Genomic DNA, 18,790 nt, shown 5'->3' on the forward strand with positions numbered 1-18,790 from the left:
ATGTCCGAAGAGATATCACTCTGTTGCATAATGATTCGGCAAAGAATAGATCAGAAGATAAACTGGCTACGGTAAACTATTGTGGACAAGATAGGCCAGTGGACAGTCACGTGTGTCTGGGAATGATCCCCGTGAGGTTGAGATCGGGGGACGCTGAGGTTGTAGGGTACGCACTTTTGGATAATGGTTCTGACGTAACTTTGATCAGGTCAGGATGTTTGAAGTTGCTTGGGCTGAATGAGGAACAGTCGTCAGTGATTGTACAAACTGTGAGCGGTAATGAGACAACAAGGGTTACAAAGACACCTTTTGAAGTGTACTCCTTAGATCAATCTGGGCACGTTAAGATTGAAGGAGCCCTGGTAGTGTCGCAAATACCTGGGCATAAGCCGACGAAATCAGTTATGAGCAGCCTAGTTAAGTGGCCGCATTTGAGTGATGTACCCTTAGAGGTTATAGATTCTGGCGAAGTTGTATTGTTGATTGGTTGTGATGTTCCGGAAGCCCATTGTGTACTCGATCAACGGTTGGGTGGAAGAAAAAATCCGTACGCAGTGAAAACGCTGCTTGGGTGGACCTTATTTGGACCTGCATCATTTTCGGGCTTGATGAAAAGAGTTAGTAATTTTATGAGTAAACTGCAGACATTAGAAGACCAATTCCGTAAGCTCTACGATGTAGAGTTCGCCGATGTATATTCAAGCGATAAATCACTGTCAGTAGAGGACCAAGCAGCAAAAGAGGTAGTAGAAAGGGGCACTTTCTTCGACGGTAATCACTTCGTAGTTCCGATACCATGGAAAATGAATCCAAACATAAAGACGGGAAATTATGAGGCAGCAGTCAGTAGGTTACTTAGTTTGAAGCGTAGGTTGTTGAAGGATAGCAACCTACATTCCAGATATGCCAGAAGTGTTGAAAGTAATTTCGCTAAAGGTTATGCACGAAAGGTCCCTGAAATACAGTTGAAGTCAGATTATCTCCCTCGTTGGTATTTACCTCATCACGTGGTGATAAATCCGAAAAAACCAGAGAAACTGAGAGTGGTTCTGGATTGTGCTGCTAAATGTACTGGGGTTTCGCTAAATGATATGATTTATCAAGGACCTGACACGACTGCAGAACTAGTTTGTATATTATTGCGTCTTCGCAAGGAAGCAATTGCCATCCGTGCAGACGTTGAAGAGATGTTCATGCAAGTTAAGGTCCCTGAATCTGATCAAGGAGCTTTAAGGTTTCTATGGTGGCAGGATGCAGATATGTCAAACAGTTGTGATGTCATTCATCGTACCTTGGGTGTACAATGGGATTGTGAAAGAGATGTTTTCAAGTTTTACTTTGACGCACCGGAAAGGCCGTTGACGAGGAGAGGTATTCTATCTGTGGTGTCTTCCCTGTTTGATCCTTTGGGCCGAATTTCCCCAGTCTGTCTCACAGGTAAACTTCTGCTGCAAAAGTTGTGTAAGTCTGAAATAGGTTGGGATCCGTCGATCAATGAGCCTTATTTATCGACCTGGCTAAAGTGGGTGAACTTTATGCGACAGATAGGTCACGTTATGACACCTCGAGGGATCAAGAATAAATTAGATGAACCTAACGCACAGGTGGAATTGCATTTGTTTAGTGATGCCTCCGAGATTGGTTATGGAGCAGTAGCTTATGCACGAGTCAGTTATTTGAACGAACCGCCGTATTTTATTTTGTTGTACAGCAGGTCCAGGGTAGCACCTATAAAACCAGTCACTATACCGAGGCTTGAGATGTCAGCAGCAGTTTTAAGCGTAAGGCTAAGTGAAGTTCTACTAAGAAGCTTACCCAATTTTTTCTGCGAAGTGAATTTTCATACTGATTCCATGATAGTGCTGTATCACATTAAAAATACAGGAAAACGATATAGTACTTATATAGCTAATCGTCTCGCCATCTTACACCAGTACACCAAGGTTGAGCAATGGACTTACGTCAAATCGTCGGAGAACCCAGCGGACTGGACTTTGAGAGGTATACAAAAATTGGCCGATCTGGAGTCGTGGATTAAGTGCCCTACTTTACTGCAAGCCGAGTTCGGTAGAACTATTACCGATTGTCCACAAACTATTCCGGACAGTATTGAGTTCAGAAAAACTGCTGTGGTTAATTTGTTTAGGTTAATTTGAACATTTGTATATATGATGAAATTTAGAATCGTTATTACTCGAAAACACTTTATTTTGATTTCAATTGAAACGAGTTTCTAAACTTTTACTGTAGTTATTCAACCACATCCAGACCTATTGGAATTTAGGTTTGGATTTTACACAGTTGAATATACATTCGAATTGTGAAGCTTTTGGAGATGACATGGAAAGGTTTTGAATCTGGAGTACGATTAGAAAAAAGTTAACGACGATAAAATTGTGATCCATTTCCTCACATTTATCGAGAACGATGTTCGCAGCTTACTAAGTACATGGGTATTCTCAAATGAGGCTATTTCATTTCAAAGACTAGAGAATTTATCCTTGAATTGCAGAAACGAGCCCTCAAATATAATTTTGGTGATCAACTTCGCGTGCAGTTGAGTGATTTATTGATCTAAAGAATTAACATACCGTAATAATTTGAAGTATTTGAATTATGGTGTGAACTAGTAATCCCAGCAAAAACGCAACTTAATCAAAATGTATTAGATGTGCACGAACGAATGTACTGTATTTTGAATTCAAAATCAAAACAATCATCGATACAAGGGAATCATTGGTTCATTCAAACACCACGTCCGCCACAGTTTAAATTGGAGCGTAAATGTCTGTAGTCGATCGTACGTCTTCTTCTTAAGTTCATCTTACGTCCGTTCAACAGTGTATTGGATATAGACTCTGTATCATCTAGAATGCACCCGTTAGTATAAGAATTAACAACGGAAATTGAGACGGACTCACCTGGGTCCTGGAATTGCATACAATCACCATGCCGGTTGTGCACTGAAACCACTGATATTTAGAGTTTGAACCATAGATTTTCTAACACTATCCTCTCCCACGAAATAATGTTGAATCTTCATATCCCCAAGTTATGAATAATGTGGCTTCATTTAAAACATATTTCACATATTGACTACAGTATTCATTAGAAGTAACTTCATGATAAGTTTAAACAACAGTTGATATGAAGTTATTCGAATTGTAATGAAAATCAACTCACTTAGTACTCGTGCTTCGCATTCAGTAAGTTTCCTACAAGAAGCAAATGCATTATAAGGATAAATAATATATGATATGACATCATGATTCGATCCTTTTGAAATATTTTCATCAAATTCATTACGAGTTTCATTAGAGATTAATGGATCATTAGAAAAATCAGCATCTACCAAAACTGAATCCGGTTTTTGATCAAAATTTGACCCATTCAACATGTTATTTTCAGAGTTGTAAGAAATTTCATCAGAAACATGTGAATCATTATGACAAACCACATCTGGTACAATAATACGACGAATCTGAGAAGTTGGTTGATTGGAAACTTATGTCTCACAGTGATTCTGGGTTTCATTCAACTCTGGACTACTGTGTTACTCTATATCGCTTCTAGGAGTCATGGATAAAGATAAATGATTATTAGAAACATAACTCCGTCTGTAGTTCTTCTAGAGTTACTGCCGGTCCCAAGCCCGGGTAAAGAAGGAGGATTGGGCATAAGGTTAGCGATCCCATCCCCTAGAAAAACTAACTCGCTAAAAAAACGCTAGACAGAAAAACAATTCAAACCACTCAAACTGTGCCCTGAGAGTTGAATGTAGAATTATGACGCCTCACGATGAAAGCCGAGATTCTTCGGAAGTCACGAGACCGATGCCCTTTCGAACAAGCAGAGCAACAATTTTTATAAGTACATGAAAAGTCCGAACAATGTTATCCAATGTTATGCACCCACCAATGATAGTAACGACGACGATAAAGATTAGTTCTACGCGAGGCTGAAATCAATCATGGCGAATTGCCCAAGAAAGGACCTCACCATCCTGATGGGAGATATAAATGCTAAAGTCGGAGTGGACAACACAGGATATGAAGATATGATTGGACGATATGGACTGGAAGAGAGAAATGAAAATGTCGAGAGATTTGCAAATATATGTGTAATCAACAAATTGGTTATAGGTGGCACAATATTCCCACACAAACGCATACACAAAGCCACATGGATCTCACAGGTCCAAACCACAGAGAACCAGATAGATCAGATTTGTATCAACGAAATATTCGGAAGAACAATAGATGTGAGAACAAGGAGAGGAGCTGACATAGCTTCAGATCACTACCACCTAGTTGTGGCCAGGATGAGGCTGAAGCTAAAGAAACACTGGACAACTGGGGAAACAGCATTACAAAGGTTCAATACCGAAACAATGAAATTGCTTTGGCAAAAGCTCTTCGTACGAGAACTCCTTTTCCAAAACCTATGAAACTTTTGCTAAAACAGGCAAACCAGTCACAACTGAATGCGTTACAAGGAGTCAGGTGAGTCTGTTCCAATTTTGGTTGTTAATTCTGATAACAATAAGTGTATTTTATATCATATAGAGTCTACATCCAACACACCGTCTGACAGACACATGATGAACCTACAGAGAAGAAGTGCAGTTGATTACATAAATTTGGATTCTCATTTGAGTTATGGCAGATGTGGCGATTGTACAAACTAATAATTTCTTTGTACTTGATTACTCACAGTCTACGAATTCCAAATATAACGCGTTCATTTGTTCTCATTTAGTTCTACCTGCTTCAAACTGCACAATTTCAGGAATTCTTAGTTATCACATTGATTCGGATACTGTCAATCACCTTATTTCTCTTGAACTATATGTTTGGTGGCCCACAAATCCGACTCCAGGTCGATCGTTTGCATGATTGAAATATATATCGTCAATTTTCGTATGAAATTGTCGACCTTAATCGCGTTAGTGAATAACGGATGAATTTTTGAATTCATATATTTTGTACACTCCTTCATCTGGACAAAAAATCAGAGGGATGAAGCGAAATGACGAGCAATGGAGAAGGTGTGTGAACCAAATCAATTTAGCCAAGCGTGAACCAATATTTATAGTCAACCAAAAATAAGTTACAGACGTGTGGTGAATAGGATAAGAAGTGCACAAAAAACACTCATATGAAAATAGTCAAGGTTGATAAGCGAATAATTAACAATGTCAAAATGTGATTCAGGAAGAATGAATTGACCTGTTCGAAAGCTAGAATAACCTGTGTGGGTTTAACATAGCAGTCCACACTACATATGCAGTAAACTGCTGATAGTAGTTTGCTCACTTAATTCTAATTGTCATCAAAAAATCACATGCCAGCACGATTTATTCTCCGTGAGCAGCTAGGTTTAGACAAACCCTAACGTTTGAAGCAAACCAAGAAAATTTAACGAGGTCATTTATTTGGGAAACTGATGTATTAAAAAGGAACCATAATAAGTTATCCATACCCCTTTATGCTTGTTGCGTACGCTTATATATTCGTGCGAAGTCACAGATGATCAACTGCTAGTCAATAAGAAAGCTGATTGAGTAGAATCTTTCATTTTTTTAACAGTCAGTTGTCCTTTTGAACATTTATGGAGGGAATTTATATTTTCAGGGTCACTTCTTCCCAGGTGTCCGTTGGGAAGTTGCTTTGTATGACTTTGTTGGTTGATTTAATAAATTTTCATATGGTTGAATAGTAAGTGTCCTTTTTTAATCTTCGCGTCATGAATCTAAGGTGAGTCATTCATTGAATACGAATACTTAGTATAGCCGTGTTAATAGTGCTTTTTACTACCTAGTTACTTTAGACTGTCTGCTTATATAAATATGTAAGCATTGTAGTGCTTTCATCGACATTCTTTATGAAACTTTGTATATATTGTACACAATACTCATTAACCAACTTGTGATTGTTGTGGGTTGAATGGAACTGGTAAAAGTATAATATAGTGGCGAACTTGGGTGGTCTTTTAGTCAATCAGTAAACACTGCTTAGTTAAAAGACAGACATTAATACGAAACGAAGTAACAGTGATACAGTAGCTTTGATTGTAATAATTAACCCTCACAATCCAAATTATTCCTGGTGAAAAAGGGAGTTATATATATATATATATATATATATATATACTGAGTTAGGGTTATCACTCCATAGAGTTTTGTCACCAACTGACATCGCTTATAATTCAATAGGGTCAGGGTTAGGTATTAAGAGCTAAATTAGAGTTTCGAGTTAGGTTTTTAAACTGTTATGTGGTTTTTCAATACAAACTGACATCAGCTACAATGAACTGTCTTTTCACCTTCCTGTTAACATACTCTTTACACTTAATTTTGAAATTTAGAGCGACAGTATGAAAGGAAGAACATTATTTTGCTTTAGTAAATACCCTTAATCACTCAATGGACGACATTAATTACGTTGACGCAATTTGCCTCAGTCGCAGCTATGTCGTGTATTTTAGCTCAAGTACCATCTCCAATTCAGTATCTCGTAGAATAGATTGTTTCATCAATTTCGGTTGTTTTAAGAACTAAATACTGGAAATTTTCACTTGGTTAATAACAACGTACATTTTATCTACCACTGCACTCCAAACTTTGTCCAAATCAATCATGGCATTGTTTTAGTTTTGATTGGTTAACTCAAGGTTGTCAGCATATTATAATTTTATTATGCAACTAATTTTAATGACTTTAATGACCAGGAACAAAAGACGGCTGTGTTCACATTAAAACTTATATAAAAACAGCAGACTATGCAAAGTAGTAGACGGTATATGCTATCATTCATACATTAGTCACAACTCATACAAGTACTAGTTGAAAAGCAATGTTAATGTTTCAGGAAAGTCCAAGCCAAAATTTACATATCACATGGATAATTGTAGTCATTTGAAATTACTGTTATTGTTCTCTCTTTTTATGGCTTTGAATAGTATGCTAAATGGCTCCCAGCTACCTTTATAATCTTTACCTTTTATGTTTTGTATGCCGTCCCTATAGGTTTCAACGGGCTTCGTACTTTGCGTAATTTCCATCTCATTTTAGTTGATAACCGTATGGTATGCAATATTATCTATGGTTATCGACCAAACATTGAGACTTGATAAAACATCTGCTGGCGAAGTTCTAGAAACTCAATCTGAGAAGGTACATCAACTCTTTTTTGTACTGAACTGCCTTATATGAATATCATTTATTGCAGAAGAGTTTGGTAGTTTTTACCACCTGACGTACCAACTTTCGTAATATCCACAAGAACAAATGGCTTAGTAAGCTACTTAGAACAAGGCCTAAACACGTTATCTATTTGACTATTTCACTAAGATATTTATCCTCGAGTACTAAAGTTTTAATTACGCTAACCCTAGCTTCATATATTCATGTACAGTTATGTCAAGTATGAAAAACAGCGCTTATTATTCACATTTCAACAGACTATACATAGAAATGTGGAATAAAAACACGGGATGGCCTGTCAAGAAATAACATGTTCATCAAGATTTAGGTGGCTAGTTTGAATTCTGAAGAAAAGTGGTAAGCTTTACAAGTAAGCATCCACTTGAGAATTTCACATAGAAGTATACTAATCCAAGTAACTACAATCCTCAATGGGAGAGCCATTCAAAAGATCAGTATCTGGCATCCTTGTTCATTACTATTCGTCGTTAGATCAAAGGAGACGCATTCATTATCCCATACGGAATTATCGTTCTGAGTAAAAATTATTTAGTAGAGTAATATCTTTGCTGAACAAATTTCCACAAAACACGGTAATTAGGTTGAATACTACCTTCGGGTCAAAGAATATAGGTTTCGTGAAACCTTAGATTAGTTTGTTAGTGTTTCATTATCTAATGGATTGAAGGTGTGTTCCGGACAGTTCTGATCAGGTTTTGTGCTTCTGTTTTCAGGCTTCCAATGAAGTTATTAACAGTTCGACCGAACCGCGTTATTTAGTTCAGACTACCTGGTTGGCGTCGGCACCGTTATTATAACTAGTGGCTAAAGACACCGGGTGGCGTTGGCCAGAATCGACCACAGTGGTGGGGATGTATTAACTCTTTGTCTTCTCTTGAATCTTGAGTTACAAAATTATTTTGTTTATTTTTCCCCCACGAATTCATCCCTAATACTCGAGTCGTATCGTTTATACCTGATCTTTTCTACTGCTTCTGGTACAATTACTACTTTACTACTCAGGGATTTGTCTTGATAGTTATGTTTCGCCTTGCTAATATGCTACGGAACGTCGAACCTGCACTTATGTATGCCGAGTTCTACGTTGCGTATGACTGACTAACTGTTAATTGCCTCGAGCTAAATTAATGCCTTCAATGGTCACTCAACCTACTAACCTTGTGGGTTAAACTGGTCATATTATGATTATCTGCAAAATTCTTAGTTTTTTCCATAAATAATTGATAATCAAGGTTAATCTGAAGGGACTATTTTGTCTTCAAATCTTGGTCGTTACTTTTGCTAATTTAAATATTCACACGGTGACTATTCATACCAGTAACATAAACTGCCACACCAAGGCAAAAAGAGATTTTTTTCGTTTCTTATTATTTTGTCTATCTTCCTTACCATTACGTTTTTGCTTGATATTACTTTTGTATCTCTGTAACTCTCGTCTGACTGAAAAAAACCTCCATCAAGGAAGAACCACTTCGTGCAGTAGGAATGTTGTAAAGTATCTAGGAACCAAATGTTAATCTTATTTTACCATAATTTCCACGTTAGGATGTTATTTGGGTTGTTTTCAATCGTTGTTTTATCTTATCAACTGTATGGAAATTTTGGTATTTTTCGACCGCTCATATTGGTGTTATTCTGACCCTTTACTTAAATAATTCGAAACAATTTGATGGGTTTCATGTTCAGGATAACCAATTATCAATTAGGGTTTTGTCGGGATTTCAATGGGTCCTCGGGTTAATTAATTTATGATCTAAAGTACTTAGCTTCTTACATGGTCTTTCATGTCTGCCAACCAAGACCAAGGTCCGAACATCGTACATCTTTCATCTTGGTAATAAAAACCACCATACATAGAAGTCATGTATAACTTTTGTGTTAGCACTGTGTTTAGTCAAATAAAAGTGTTTCGAGAGAGAGAATATTGGCTTCTTACTCTTCTTACTTCTAGTGTATCTGAATGCCACTGAGTGTAATTTGGGTACAACTGTATTTAAAATCTTGTTTTATGGCTACAGTCCCGAGTGTAGATCTCATCCATCATCCTCTGATAGTTGTTTTCATGTGTATGAAACGGTAACTCACAAGCTCTCATAATTTAAATTTGTATTGACACAAAGTGATATTTAGGTTACTTACTCACATGCCTTATAAAGATAGTGACACATTTTATCTTCCGTTTTGTGTGTTTTCCAGATTCGTGTTGAAGATATTTCACAAGAAACAGTGTCTATCACTATCTCAGAATCACTCACAGATGGGACAGATGCGTAAGTTTTCCCAATTAAAAGGATAAACTATTTCCCATCTCTCTTACCATGCTCTAATTTTTTTCTTTCTGCTCCATCCTATATTCTTGCTAGGTCTTAGCAGTTATAATTTTCTCAGTACACCTTTGACAGTTTTCGTTTCTATTGTTTTAATCTTTCCAGGACTTGTGACTTAGTGTTTGAAAGCTGTTTATATGAACTGATGAGCTGTAACTTCACTATCTTTTGGGTGCTTTTCTTCCTGAAATGTGTTGATATCGTCACAGCAAGTTTTATATAGAGTTAAACTTTTTAGTGTTTGTTGAGTGAAGACTTTGTGGTCATAATCATTGTGTTTAGTTATAGATCTTAGATGTAGTTCTATTAGGAAACATGACCATCTGGTTCAGTGCATTTTTTGGGTTAGTATGAAAACAGATCAATTGTAAGCTATGGACAGCTAAACCAAAACACGGCACCAGTCTGTGAAAGTCCTTGGCTATAGATCTGAGTTATGTGTGGTGGTAGATGTAGACTTCCTGCTTGTTCAGTTTAATATAACCGATGTTTGTTAATTGCCGACTTTATTTGACATAGCCTGACTGTTCAGTTGGTATAATCAGTGAACATTTCACCATAATTTATTTATTCTCTCCACAGTTAATAAATTGCACACAAAACTGCGAGATCACAAATATATGTTGGAATTTTTTTGTATTTTAGATCCTCAGCTACCTTCACATTAACATTCCCTCAATCGTTGTAACCACGAGACTAATAATACTTGGATAATGGGAATACTCTAGTTCGCATAGTGAGAATAAGAAAACAAAACTGAAACCGATTAAAATTTGTTTCACTTTCCAAAACACATCTATCTCTTTGACAAATCGACTTATTGATCTTACTCACACGTGATGATTAGTTAACAAATCTCACATATAGGAGGGTAGATACACAGAATTAATATAAAGCTCATTCTGCATATCATACTGGACGAAGTTCACGCTAAATTAATACGAAAAATATTGTTCTAAATAAGCATCTCATTGAAATAAAACTAATAGTATCCTGAACAAAATACCATGCTGAAGATAAAACAAATATATTACTAACTTGTTTTCACATCGAATTTAAACCAGAAACTGCAGAAGATCACGCAGTCAAAATTGTGATCTCGCTTTTTGGTCCCATCGTAATATGAGTGAACAAAAATTTCTTTTGAAATCCTATTTATGGTGTAATTAGTTTCAGACCATAAAGTTTATTGAGATTACAAAAAGAAATATGACTTCTGTCTTGATTCTTCTCAGAAGTGAATTGTCCTTCAACTTTAGATTATCTCTTAGTTTTGCTACCGAACACAAATTGATAGTCTGTAAATTCAGGAATAGTGAGTTCTCAAGAGACTATGATGATCGTAAATTCATCATCAAATATATCAATCATGAAATCTTGTAAATCTTTCGGCGGGAAACATGTAAGTCCATTTATCTGTTCACTCTTCATCTACTTCCCTGAATCAATCAACCTGTTAATAAATACTGTCTAACTTGTTAAAGAATATGATCTAAGTTAATTTACCGGCGCAATGAAATCCAAAGTTATTGAGCTTTTAACTTATCAACCTATTTTGTGATTTGACTCAAAATCTAGAGGTTTAATAACTAAATTTGGGAAAAATGACTCCGATTCTAATAATTACATCATTTCCTAAGTTACTTAATTCTTTGTATTATTTTACAATGTTATATAGCACTCATATTTTCATTGATTATATAATTTTTCATAGTTGAAGTCATGAGTCAATTGAAGCTAGACCACCATGAAAAACCTGGAAGCACTGGACCGCCGTTTCGTCCTATTATAGGACTCCTCAGCAGTGCGCATCCACGATCCCGCACTCGCGAGATTCGAACCCAGAACCTACCAGTCTCGAGCCAGAGCCCTTAAACGATTTCAACTTTGAAAAATACTGAAATCTCCACAAAACCTCTTCTGGTTATATAATTCTACTATCACTTGTATTTTTCTACTTATTTTCTACAGCTCTACAACTGTAAATTCACAATCAACCAATCATGAGAATAAATCAGGAACACTTCAAACATTTACACGATGTAAAAGTCCAACTAATAATAATAATAATAATTCATTAAGCAGTTCATCTAATGCAACATCTATTGAATATTCACAAACATCAAGCCCAGGTGATTCTGGTCGTCGACGTTTAGTACCAGATTTCAATATAGATGATTTATTATTAATATCTGAATTAGGTCGTGGTAATGGTGGAATTGTAACAAAATTACAACATAAATCATCTGGTACATTTTTAATTAGAAAAACATTTGAATTAGATGTAAAAACTACTACAAGAGCACAGATTGTCAGAGATTTACAGGTAGTTCAAATTCTTTTTCATTTTTATTTATTTTGTTTTATGATATTACATGCATCCGTGTTGAATAATATCGTTGTCTAAGCTCACCTATCTTTTTCCTATGGTTGTATATTATATGCCAAGTACTGATAGGTGAGGAAGGTATATGAACCCTAAAGAGAATGATTTACTCACCAAGCACTGAGTCATGTACTCCGCTTTGAGCAACACAATTTACATATGATGACCGGTTATTTATTTATTTATTCAAACAAATATTAGTACAGAGGGGCACCAGATATATATGCGCCACACAAATCTCATTTCATTTGTGTGAGGGCTGTGATACTACCCAGGTGACCAAACCGAAGCAGGTGGTTTTCTTAGGGAGCCACAAACGGAGCCTTTGACCTAAAGGTCTAGTCCACAAGGCAGTGGAGCATTGTAAGGAGATGCAATCCCATGGTAGCCGGTGACCAACAATTGATTCATACGCCATTTGTTCCCTCAGGATACTAGAGTCAGCCCATGTGCACCATTGGTTTGGAATGAGGGTTTTCCAACTCCCCTGGGTGGACTTTATGTGTCCACCGACCCGGTTAAAGTGCCGGACATTCGCTTTCCATCCCCTCAATTTCGTAAACAACAATAGTGCCACAAGAAGGCAGTGAGTAGGACTTCCCTGACAGAGGCTATATAAGCGTGGCCATGTGAGAGAATTTGGAGGAGAGCGTACTTTCCGCGTTCTCGACCGTACCAGGGCATTTGGGGGCCAAAAAAACCAGAGAATGGTCAAACAGATAAATGATATCAGTTTATAAAGTTATTGACCAATAATATTATTTGCAACACATCGAAAATCTCGGGACGATACCTGTTTATTTTGAAATTTAAGAGATTCTTTACATCTCTATGGATTTATAGAACCAGATCAGTTTAAATGAAAATTTTGTCTAAAATTTTGTCGGTACTTCTAAACCTTTATCAAGTGCGATACCTGAATTAAGTTTGTTACTATAACCTGCTTCAGATATACAACTTGTAATATTTTATCAAGTTATTTAACTATTGGATTTGATTCTCTGATCAAATCCATGAACTAAAGTATACTCATAAATTGCTTTCTGATAATGATGATTATATTTAGGGTAAATCGTGTTTTCTTTGTTTCCTGTAAATATGTAATTATTTCCGTTTTACTTTTAACTAGGTCCTTTGGGAGTGTATATCACCGCATATAATTGAATTTCATGGAGCAATACATTCTGAATGTTTAATAAGTATATATATGGAGTATATGGATGTTGGTGGAATGGATTTACTATTGAAAATGGTAGGACGTTTTCCTGAACCAATTATAATTCATATTGCTGATTCAGTTGTATCAGGTCTACTTTATCTGTGGCAAGAGTTGCATATGTTTCATCGGTGAGTAATGGTCAATGTAATAGTTTTCTTATAAGAGGAAAACAATTTGGTTTAACTTGTTTTGGAAGAGTCACATAAACAGTTCTCGGTGGTCATTTGTAAGGGCTAAACAAATCAAACATATTTCAACATAGCACGTCAGTCTGGTACTCGTTGGTCAGCTACTTTTAAGCATAGGCTTGACTAAGTGCAAAGGCAAATTTTCGAATAAACATTGTCTTACGCAACTATTCGTATTTACATCCAGTTACAATGTTTAACAAATGGTTGAAGTATTTCATTGGGAATAAAATACCCAATAAAAAATGGAAGTTTGAAAACCTCCTTTAACTTCATAATTCGCATATTGTACTCATAATATCACCAGGTTTCATAGACCAAAGTTGGTAAGGTGTTATCAAGTGTCTGATAAACAAATAGTCAGGCCGCTAGAAGAAACCGAACATTAATTTATTAATCTAAGCATCAAAAAGTCTCAAATTACCATCTATTTATAACTCCTAAACAAACTCGAAAGTAACACATAAACCATTCAAACTAGATACGTTTAGTTTTTCAGAACTAAGTTGTCTTCTCAACACATGTCATAGACATGTTTTTTTTTAAAGTTTAACGTCATTTATGTCTATTGACCACGATGATGTTTGACAGTACTGAGTGCTGAAGCCGAGTCATTTAAGAAAACCACCTACCTAAGGTTTCCAAATATAGTATTAGTTTCCAGTCGGATATTTGCAAGTGTTACGCACCATGTAAGAAGTGACTACGTGGAAAACTTGAGCGACATGCCTCACTATTTATCATAACGTATTCATCCAGATAGGAGGAAGACATTATACGTTGGTTTCGGGAATTCCAATTGTCGGAAGTCATTGAGTCTACATCTTTTTCGAACTACTGTTTTCAGAGTTTAACTTCTCGTTTCTTATCCATATACATCCATCGTTAATTAAAATGTTGGTTAGCTCTATATGCTACTTATGCCACGTAATCAGTAGCTCATAGAAATCCGTAAAATTATTCACCTAAGCCATGTAATGTTGGTTTTCCGTGTAAAGCGCGTATTCTTGTGTTATTTCTATGCAAATTAGTTAGGATAGGAACCGCTTAAATAAAATTTGTCTCATGAGCTGCTATGAATTAAAAAAATTTCTGGTCAGTGACTGGTATTTAGTTATTCTTACAGAACCAAACAGGGTGTGTATCACCATGATATCCACATACATATGTTGCTCTTTTCTTACTCAATGGATTTTCATCTCTTGGTCTGTATTTACATTTTTTTGAGAAATTCGGAAATTTTCGGGTTACTATAGGTTCTTAGTTGTTACTTTTTATATTGCCACTCGAAGTATGCCTTATCATATAGTCGTATTTTGTGTCCTATATTTAATTTATCAGTTGAAGAAAGACCCTTACATTTCTAACTAAAATGTTTTCACTATCACAAGAAGACATTTTGCTGTTACAGACATATTTAAATAATAAAAAACTGCTTGAAATTGTGGTGAATACTTTGTTTTTTTCAGTAATTTATGATTTTTTATGAAGATTCATAATGGCTGGATAGATGTATTTGAAAGCCTCCCAAATGCCCTGGTACGGCCGAGAGTGGGGAGAATCCGCTCTCCCTCTCCAAATGCTATCACATGGCCACGCCTATATAGCCTCTACCAGGGAAGTCCTACTCACTGCCTTATCGTGGCACTATTGTTGTTTACGAAATTGAGAGGACGAAAAGCGAATATCTGGCACTTTAACCGGGTTGGTGGACACGGAAAGTCCAACTAGGGGAGTTGGAAAACACTGACTCCAAACCAATGGTGCACATGGGCTGGCTCCAGTATCCTGAGGGAACAAATGGCGTATGAATCAATCGTTGGTCACCGGTTACCATGTGACTGCATCTCCTCACGGTGCTCCACTGCCTTGTGGATCGGATATTTAGGTCAAAGGTTCGGGGTGTGGCCCCCTAAGAAAACCACCTGCTTCAGTTTGGGCACCCGGGCAGTATCACAGCCGCCCTCACACAAATCAAATGAGATTTATGTGGCGCATATATATATATATATATATATATATATATATATATATCTGGTGCCCCTTTGTACCAATATTTATGTGTTTTAATAAAATAAAATGTATTTGAAAGCAAAAATCAAAATGATATAGTTTTAGAAATGGTGAACTATTTATTTCATTTGATACTGAAAAGATAATAATTACGGTAAGATGGAAGTTAACCGCAAACATTTGAATGACTTTTGTGGTTTTTGAACTGCTCATATTTATCCAATGAGTGTTGTTGATAATTAAGAATATCTTTTATTTAACTGTCCATATTCATCGTTGTAGTATACTTGACAGTTGATCACACTGTTATTCTTTGATTTATTAGTAGAGCAACGTATTTCATCATTTCCATAAAATGACTGAACAATATGCAACTTCGAAATAAGTTGCACAATTGAATAATTTTTTCAAATAGTCAGCTGTAGCGTAAAGGCATTTCAGTAATTTCTGATGGAGCTTTGTTCTCTAACCAAACCATCCAGCTCAGAGAACAAAACTCCATCAAAATCACCCACCTGAGCTACAACTCTTCTCCACCATCTCATTTCAGTAATGTTATTATAACAATAAAAAGATAGTTTGTTGTGTTGTTAAGTGAAAATATTTATTAAATAGCGTAATTAGTGGATCTCATCTGTAGCTTTAAATAGTAGTGCTTTTGAAATTTGTTTTGTTATGTTATAATTTCATACATTGAGAAAATTTTCTTTCAGCTTCAGTATAAATCTGTTATGAAAAGTAAATCACTTATTTTGCGTCACTAACTAACCTTAGTTGGACTACCAGCAAAAATCAGACAGCATTGGATTGCTGCTTTGTCCTAGAATTGGATTCCACATTCTTATCAGTCATCGAACCTAGGATTTTCCAATCTCTCAGGAAATGTTTAATCTCTAGACCACTGAGTCGGAATCCAGTACTTTACGTTTCTAAATCCAGTCAGTTCGCGTTATCTCACAACCATCTTTAAATGATATTGGTGCGAAACCATCGGATACCGGTTCCGTGGTATAGACGTCGGACTCATTCCATGAGGCCCTGATGTCCTGAGTTCAATCCTCGAATGTGTCCTGGATGCATACTCTTGGTGAGTCTCATACTAAGGTGAAGCGTCTGTCCAGTGCTTTCTGATTTTTATTGGTTATCTAACGAAGGTCAGTTTGTATAGTAAACTACAAAATTCAACAAACTCCACAAACACCTTACATTAACTCGCTTATTGTTTACATTGTTTTTAAAATTTATCCTTTTTAGTAATTTGAAACCATCCAATATACTCATTAATCGTGCTGGTACTATTAAATTATGTGATTTTGTCGTCAGTTTACAGCTGAGTGAATATGTAGCTTCTGGATTTTTAGGATTCTCCACTTACATAGCACCTGAACGTCTGGCGGGTAAGTAAAACTTCAATATATACAATATTTTTGACTTAATTTGAATGACTTCAGTCTGGTTGATATTTTTTACTTAATAATTAGGAAAAAACTTTACTATCAGTCCTTACTTGTGAAAGTGACTTCATTTTAATATTATTTACTTCAGATGTGTGTTAAATTCATCGAAATAACTCATTTGACTGTATGAAATCAGAAAACTATTTTGACTTCTCAGAATATTTGTATGAAAATATTCGTAAGTAATAAATGGTTCTGTAATAAGTGATAATCTATTTGGGTTAAAGCTCACATTCAAGGTTATAAACTCAGGCCCTGACAGGTTTACCCCTGAGATTTTTAAGGATGGCGGTCCAGTACTAGCAGCAAGAGTGACTGAGGTCTGAGGTAGAATCTGGGAACTGGACGTAATCCCATCTGACTGGTCTCAATCACTGATTGTGCCAGTCTATAAGAAAGGACAAAAGTACTCTTGTGACAATCACGGAGGAATCAGTATGACTAAAATAGTGTCTAAAATATTAGCTTCAATAATACTTGGACGCCTAACCAAAGCTCGTGAAGAGCAGACTAGAGAAAACCAGGCTGGTTTTCGACCTGAACGTGGTTGTATAGGCCAATATTCACTCTACTTCAGGTCCTGGAACGTAGACACACATTCAGACGTCCCACAATCGTAGTATTTCTTGACCTTAAGGCGGCATTTGACTCTGTTGATCATGAGATTCTGTGGCAGTGTTTGTCACTGAAAGGAGTACCAAAGAAGTACATTAACCTCATAAAGGCTCTCTACTCGAACACAACTGGTCGAGTTAGAGCCTATGGCGAACTGTCGTCAGAATTGACTACCTCAAGTGGTGTTCGTCAGAATTGTTCACTCTCTCCATTCTTTTTTAACTTTATCGTAGACGTGCTTCTAGAAATAACACTTTCCTCGTCTAAATTTAGAGGGGTTGAACTTCTATTAGGAGATTCACTTGTTGACTTAGAATACGCCGATGACATAGTTCCGTTTGGTGAAGACGCTAACAAAATGCAGAGTCTTCTGACTACTATAAGCAACAATGCAGGAATGTTCGGGATGCGATTCTCCCCCTCGAAATGCAAAATGTTACTTCAGGATTGGGTTGCATCGAGAGCTGAACTAATGATAGGGAGCGAAGTAGTTGAACGTGTCGACCGCTTCACTTATCTTGGGAGTCTCATCAGCCCTTGTGGTCTGGTGTGTGACGAAATCTCAGCACGGATACAGAAGGCTCGTCTAGCTTTCGCCAACTTGCGTCATTTGTGGCGTAGGCGAGATATCCGACTAGAAACCAAAGGACGGGTTTACTGTGCAGCAGTTCGTTCCGTCCTACTTTATGGCAGTGAAACATGGTCGATAAGAGTAGAGGATATTCGTAGGCTACTAGTATTTGATCACAGGTGTCTTCGAAGCATTGCTCGTATATCCTGAGACCACCGTGTAAGTAATGCAGTTGTTAGGAAACGGGTACTAGGTAAGGATAGCAAATCGATTGGTGGAGTGGTGAAAATTCATCATTTGAGATTGCCGGGATACGTATTACGTATACCCAACCACCAACTGCCCCGATGTGCAGTGTTTTGTGGTGTAGGAGTAGGTTGGAAGAAAGCTAGGGGCGTCCAGACCAAAACGTGGCACAAATCCATGAAGTCAGTGATAAGTGGACTGAGTCATGTTGGTAGGTGTAGACTACCTGGTTGGGATCCGCGAGATGATAGCAACCGATGGTTGGAGACCTTGAATGACATGGCTCAAAATCGTTTGCAGTGGCGAAGGTGCATCCACTCTTTGTGTTCTACCAAATTGTAATCTTCTGAATTTTTCATGTCTCTATCTTTTTTCTCTTTTCAAATTTATTTCACTGTATTATACTCTATCAATGATATCTTCAAACCCTAATCTTTCACATAATGCTTATACTCTTATTACTTCTACCACTATGGGATTTGAATCGACAACTGCATCTCTGTGCTAATGTATTATGGCAACTCGAACTGATGTACGTACGTA

At 36.7% G+C, this 18,790-nt stretch overlaps 1 protein-coding gene across 1 annotated transcript in view; it reads left to right on the top strand.

Annotated features, from left to right (window-relative positions):
• Nucleotides 1–18,790, top strand: part of Smp_151670 (protein kinase) — a gene marked incomplete at both ends in the record, with an annotated part of 31,741 nt that overhangs the window by 4,850 nt on the left and 8,101 nt on the right. Inside the window, 5 exons of the mRNA XM_018792993.1 lie at nt 7,073–7,174; nt 9,422–9,495; nt 11,524–11,878; nt 13,068–13,285; nt 16,613–16,755. Coding sequence (XP_018647550.1) covers nt 7,073–7,174; nt 9,422–9,495; nt 11,524–11,878; nt 13,068–13,285; nt 16,613–16,755 — 892 coding nt within the window. The remainder of the gene's footprint in view (nt 1–7,072; nt 7,175–9,421; nt 9,496–11,523; nt 11,879–13,067; nt 13,286–16,612; nt 16,756–18,790) is intronic.

This window comes from Schistosoma mansoni, chromosome 1 (genome assembly GCF_000237925.1).
Source record: "Schistosoma mansoni strain Puerto Rico chromosome 1, complete genome".
Taxonomy (NCBI): Eukaryota; Metazoa; Platyhelminthes; class Trematoda; order Strigeidida; family Schistosomatidae; genus Schistosoma; species Schistosoma mansoni.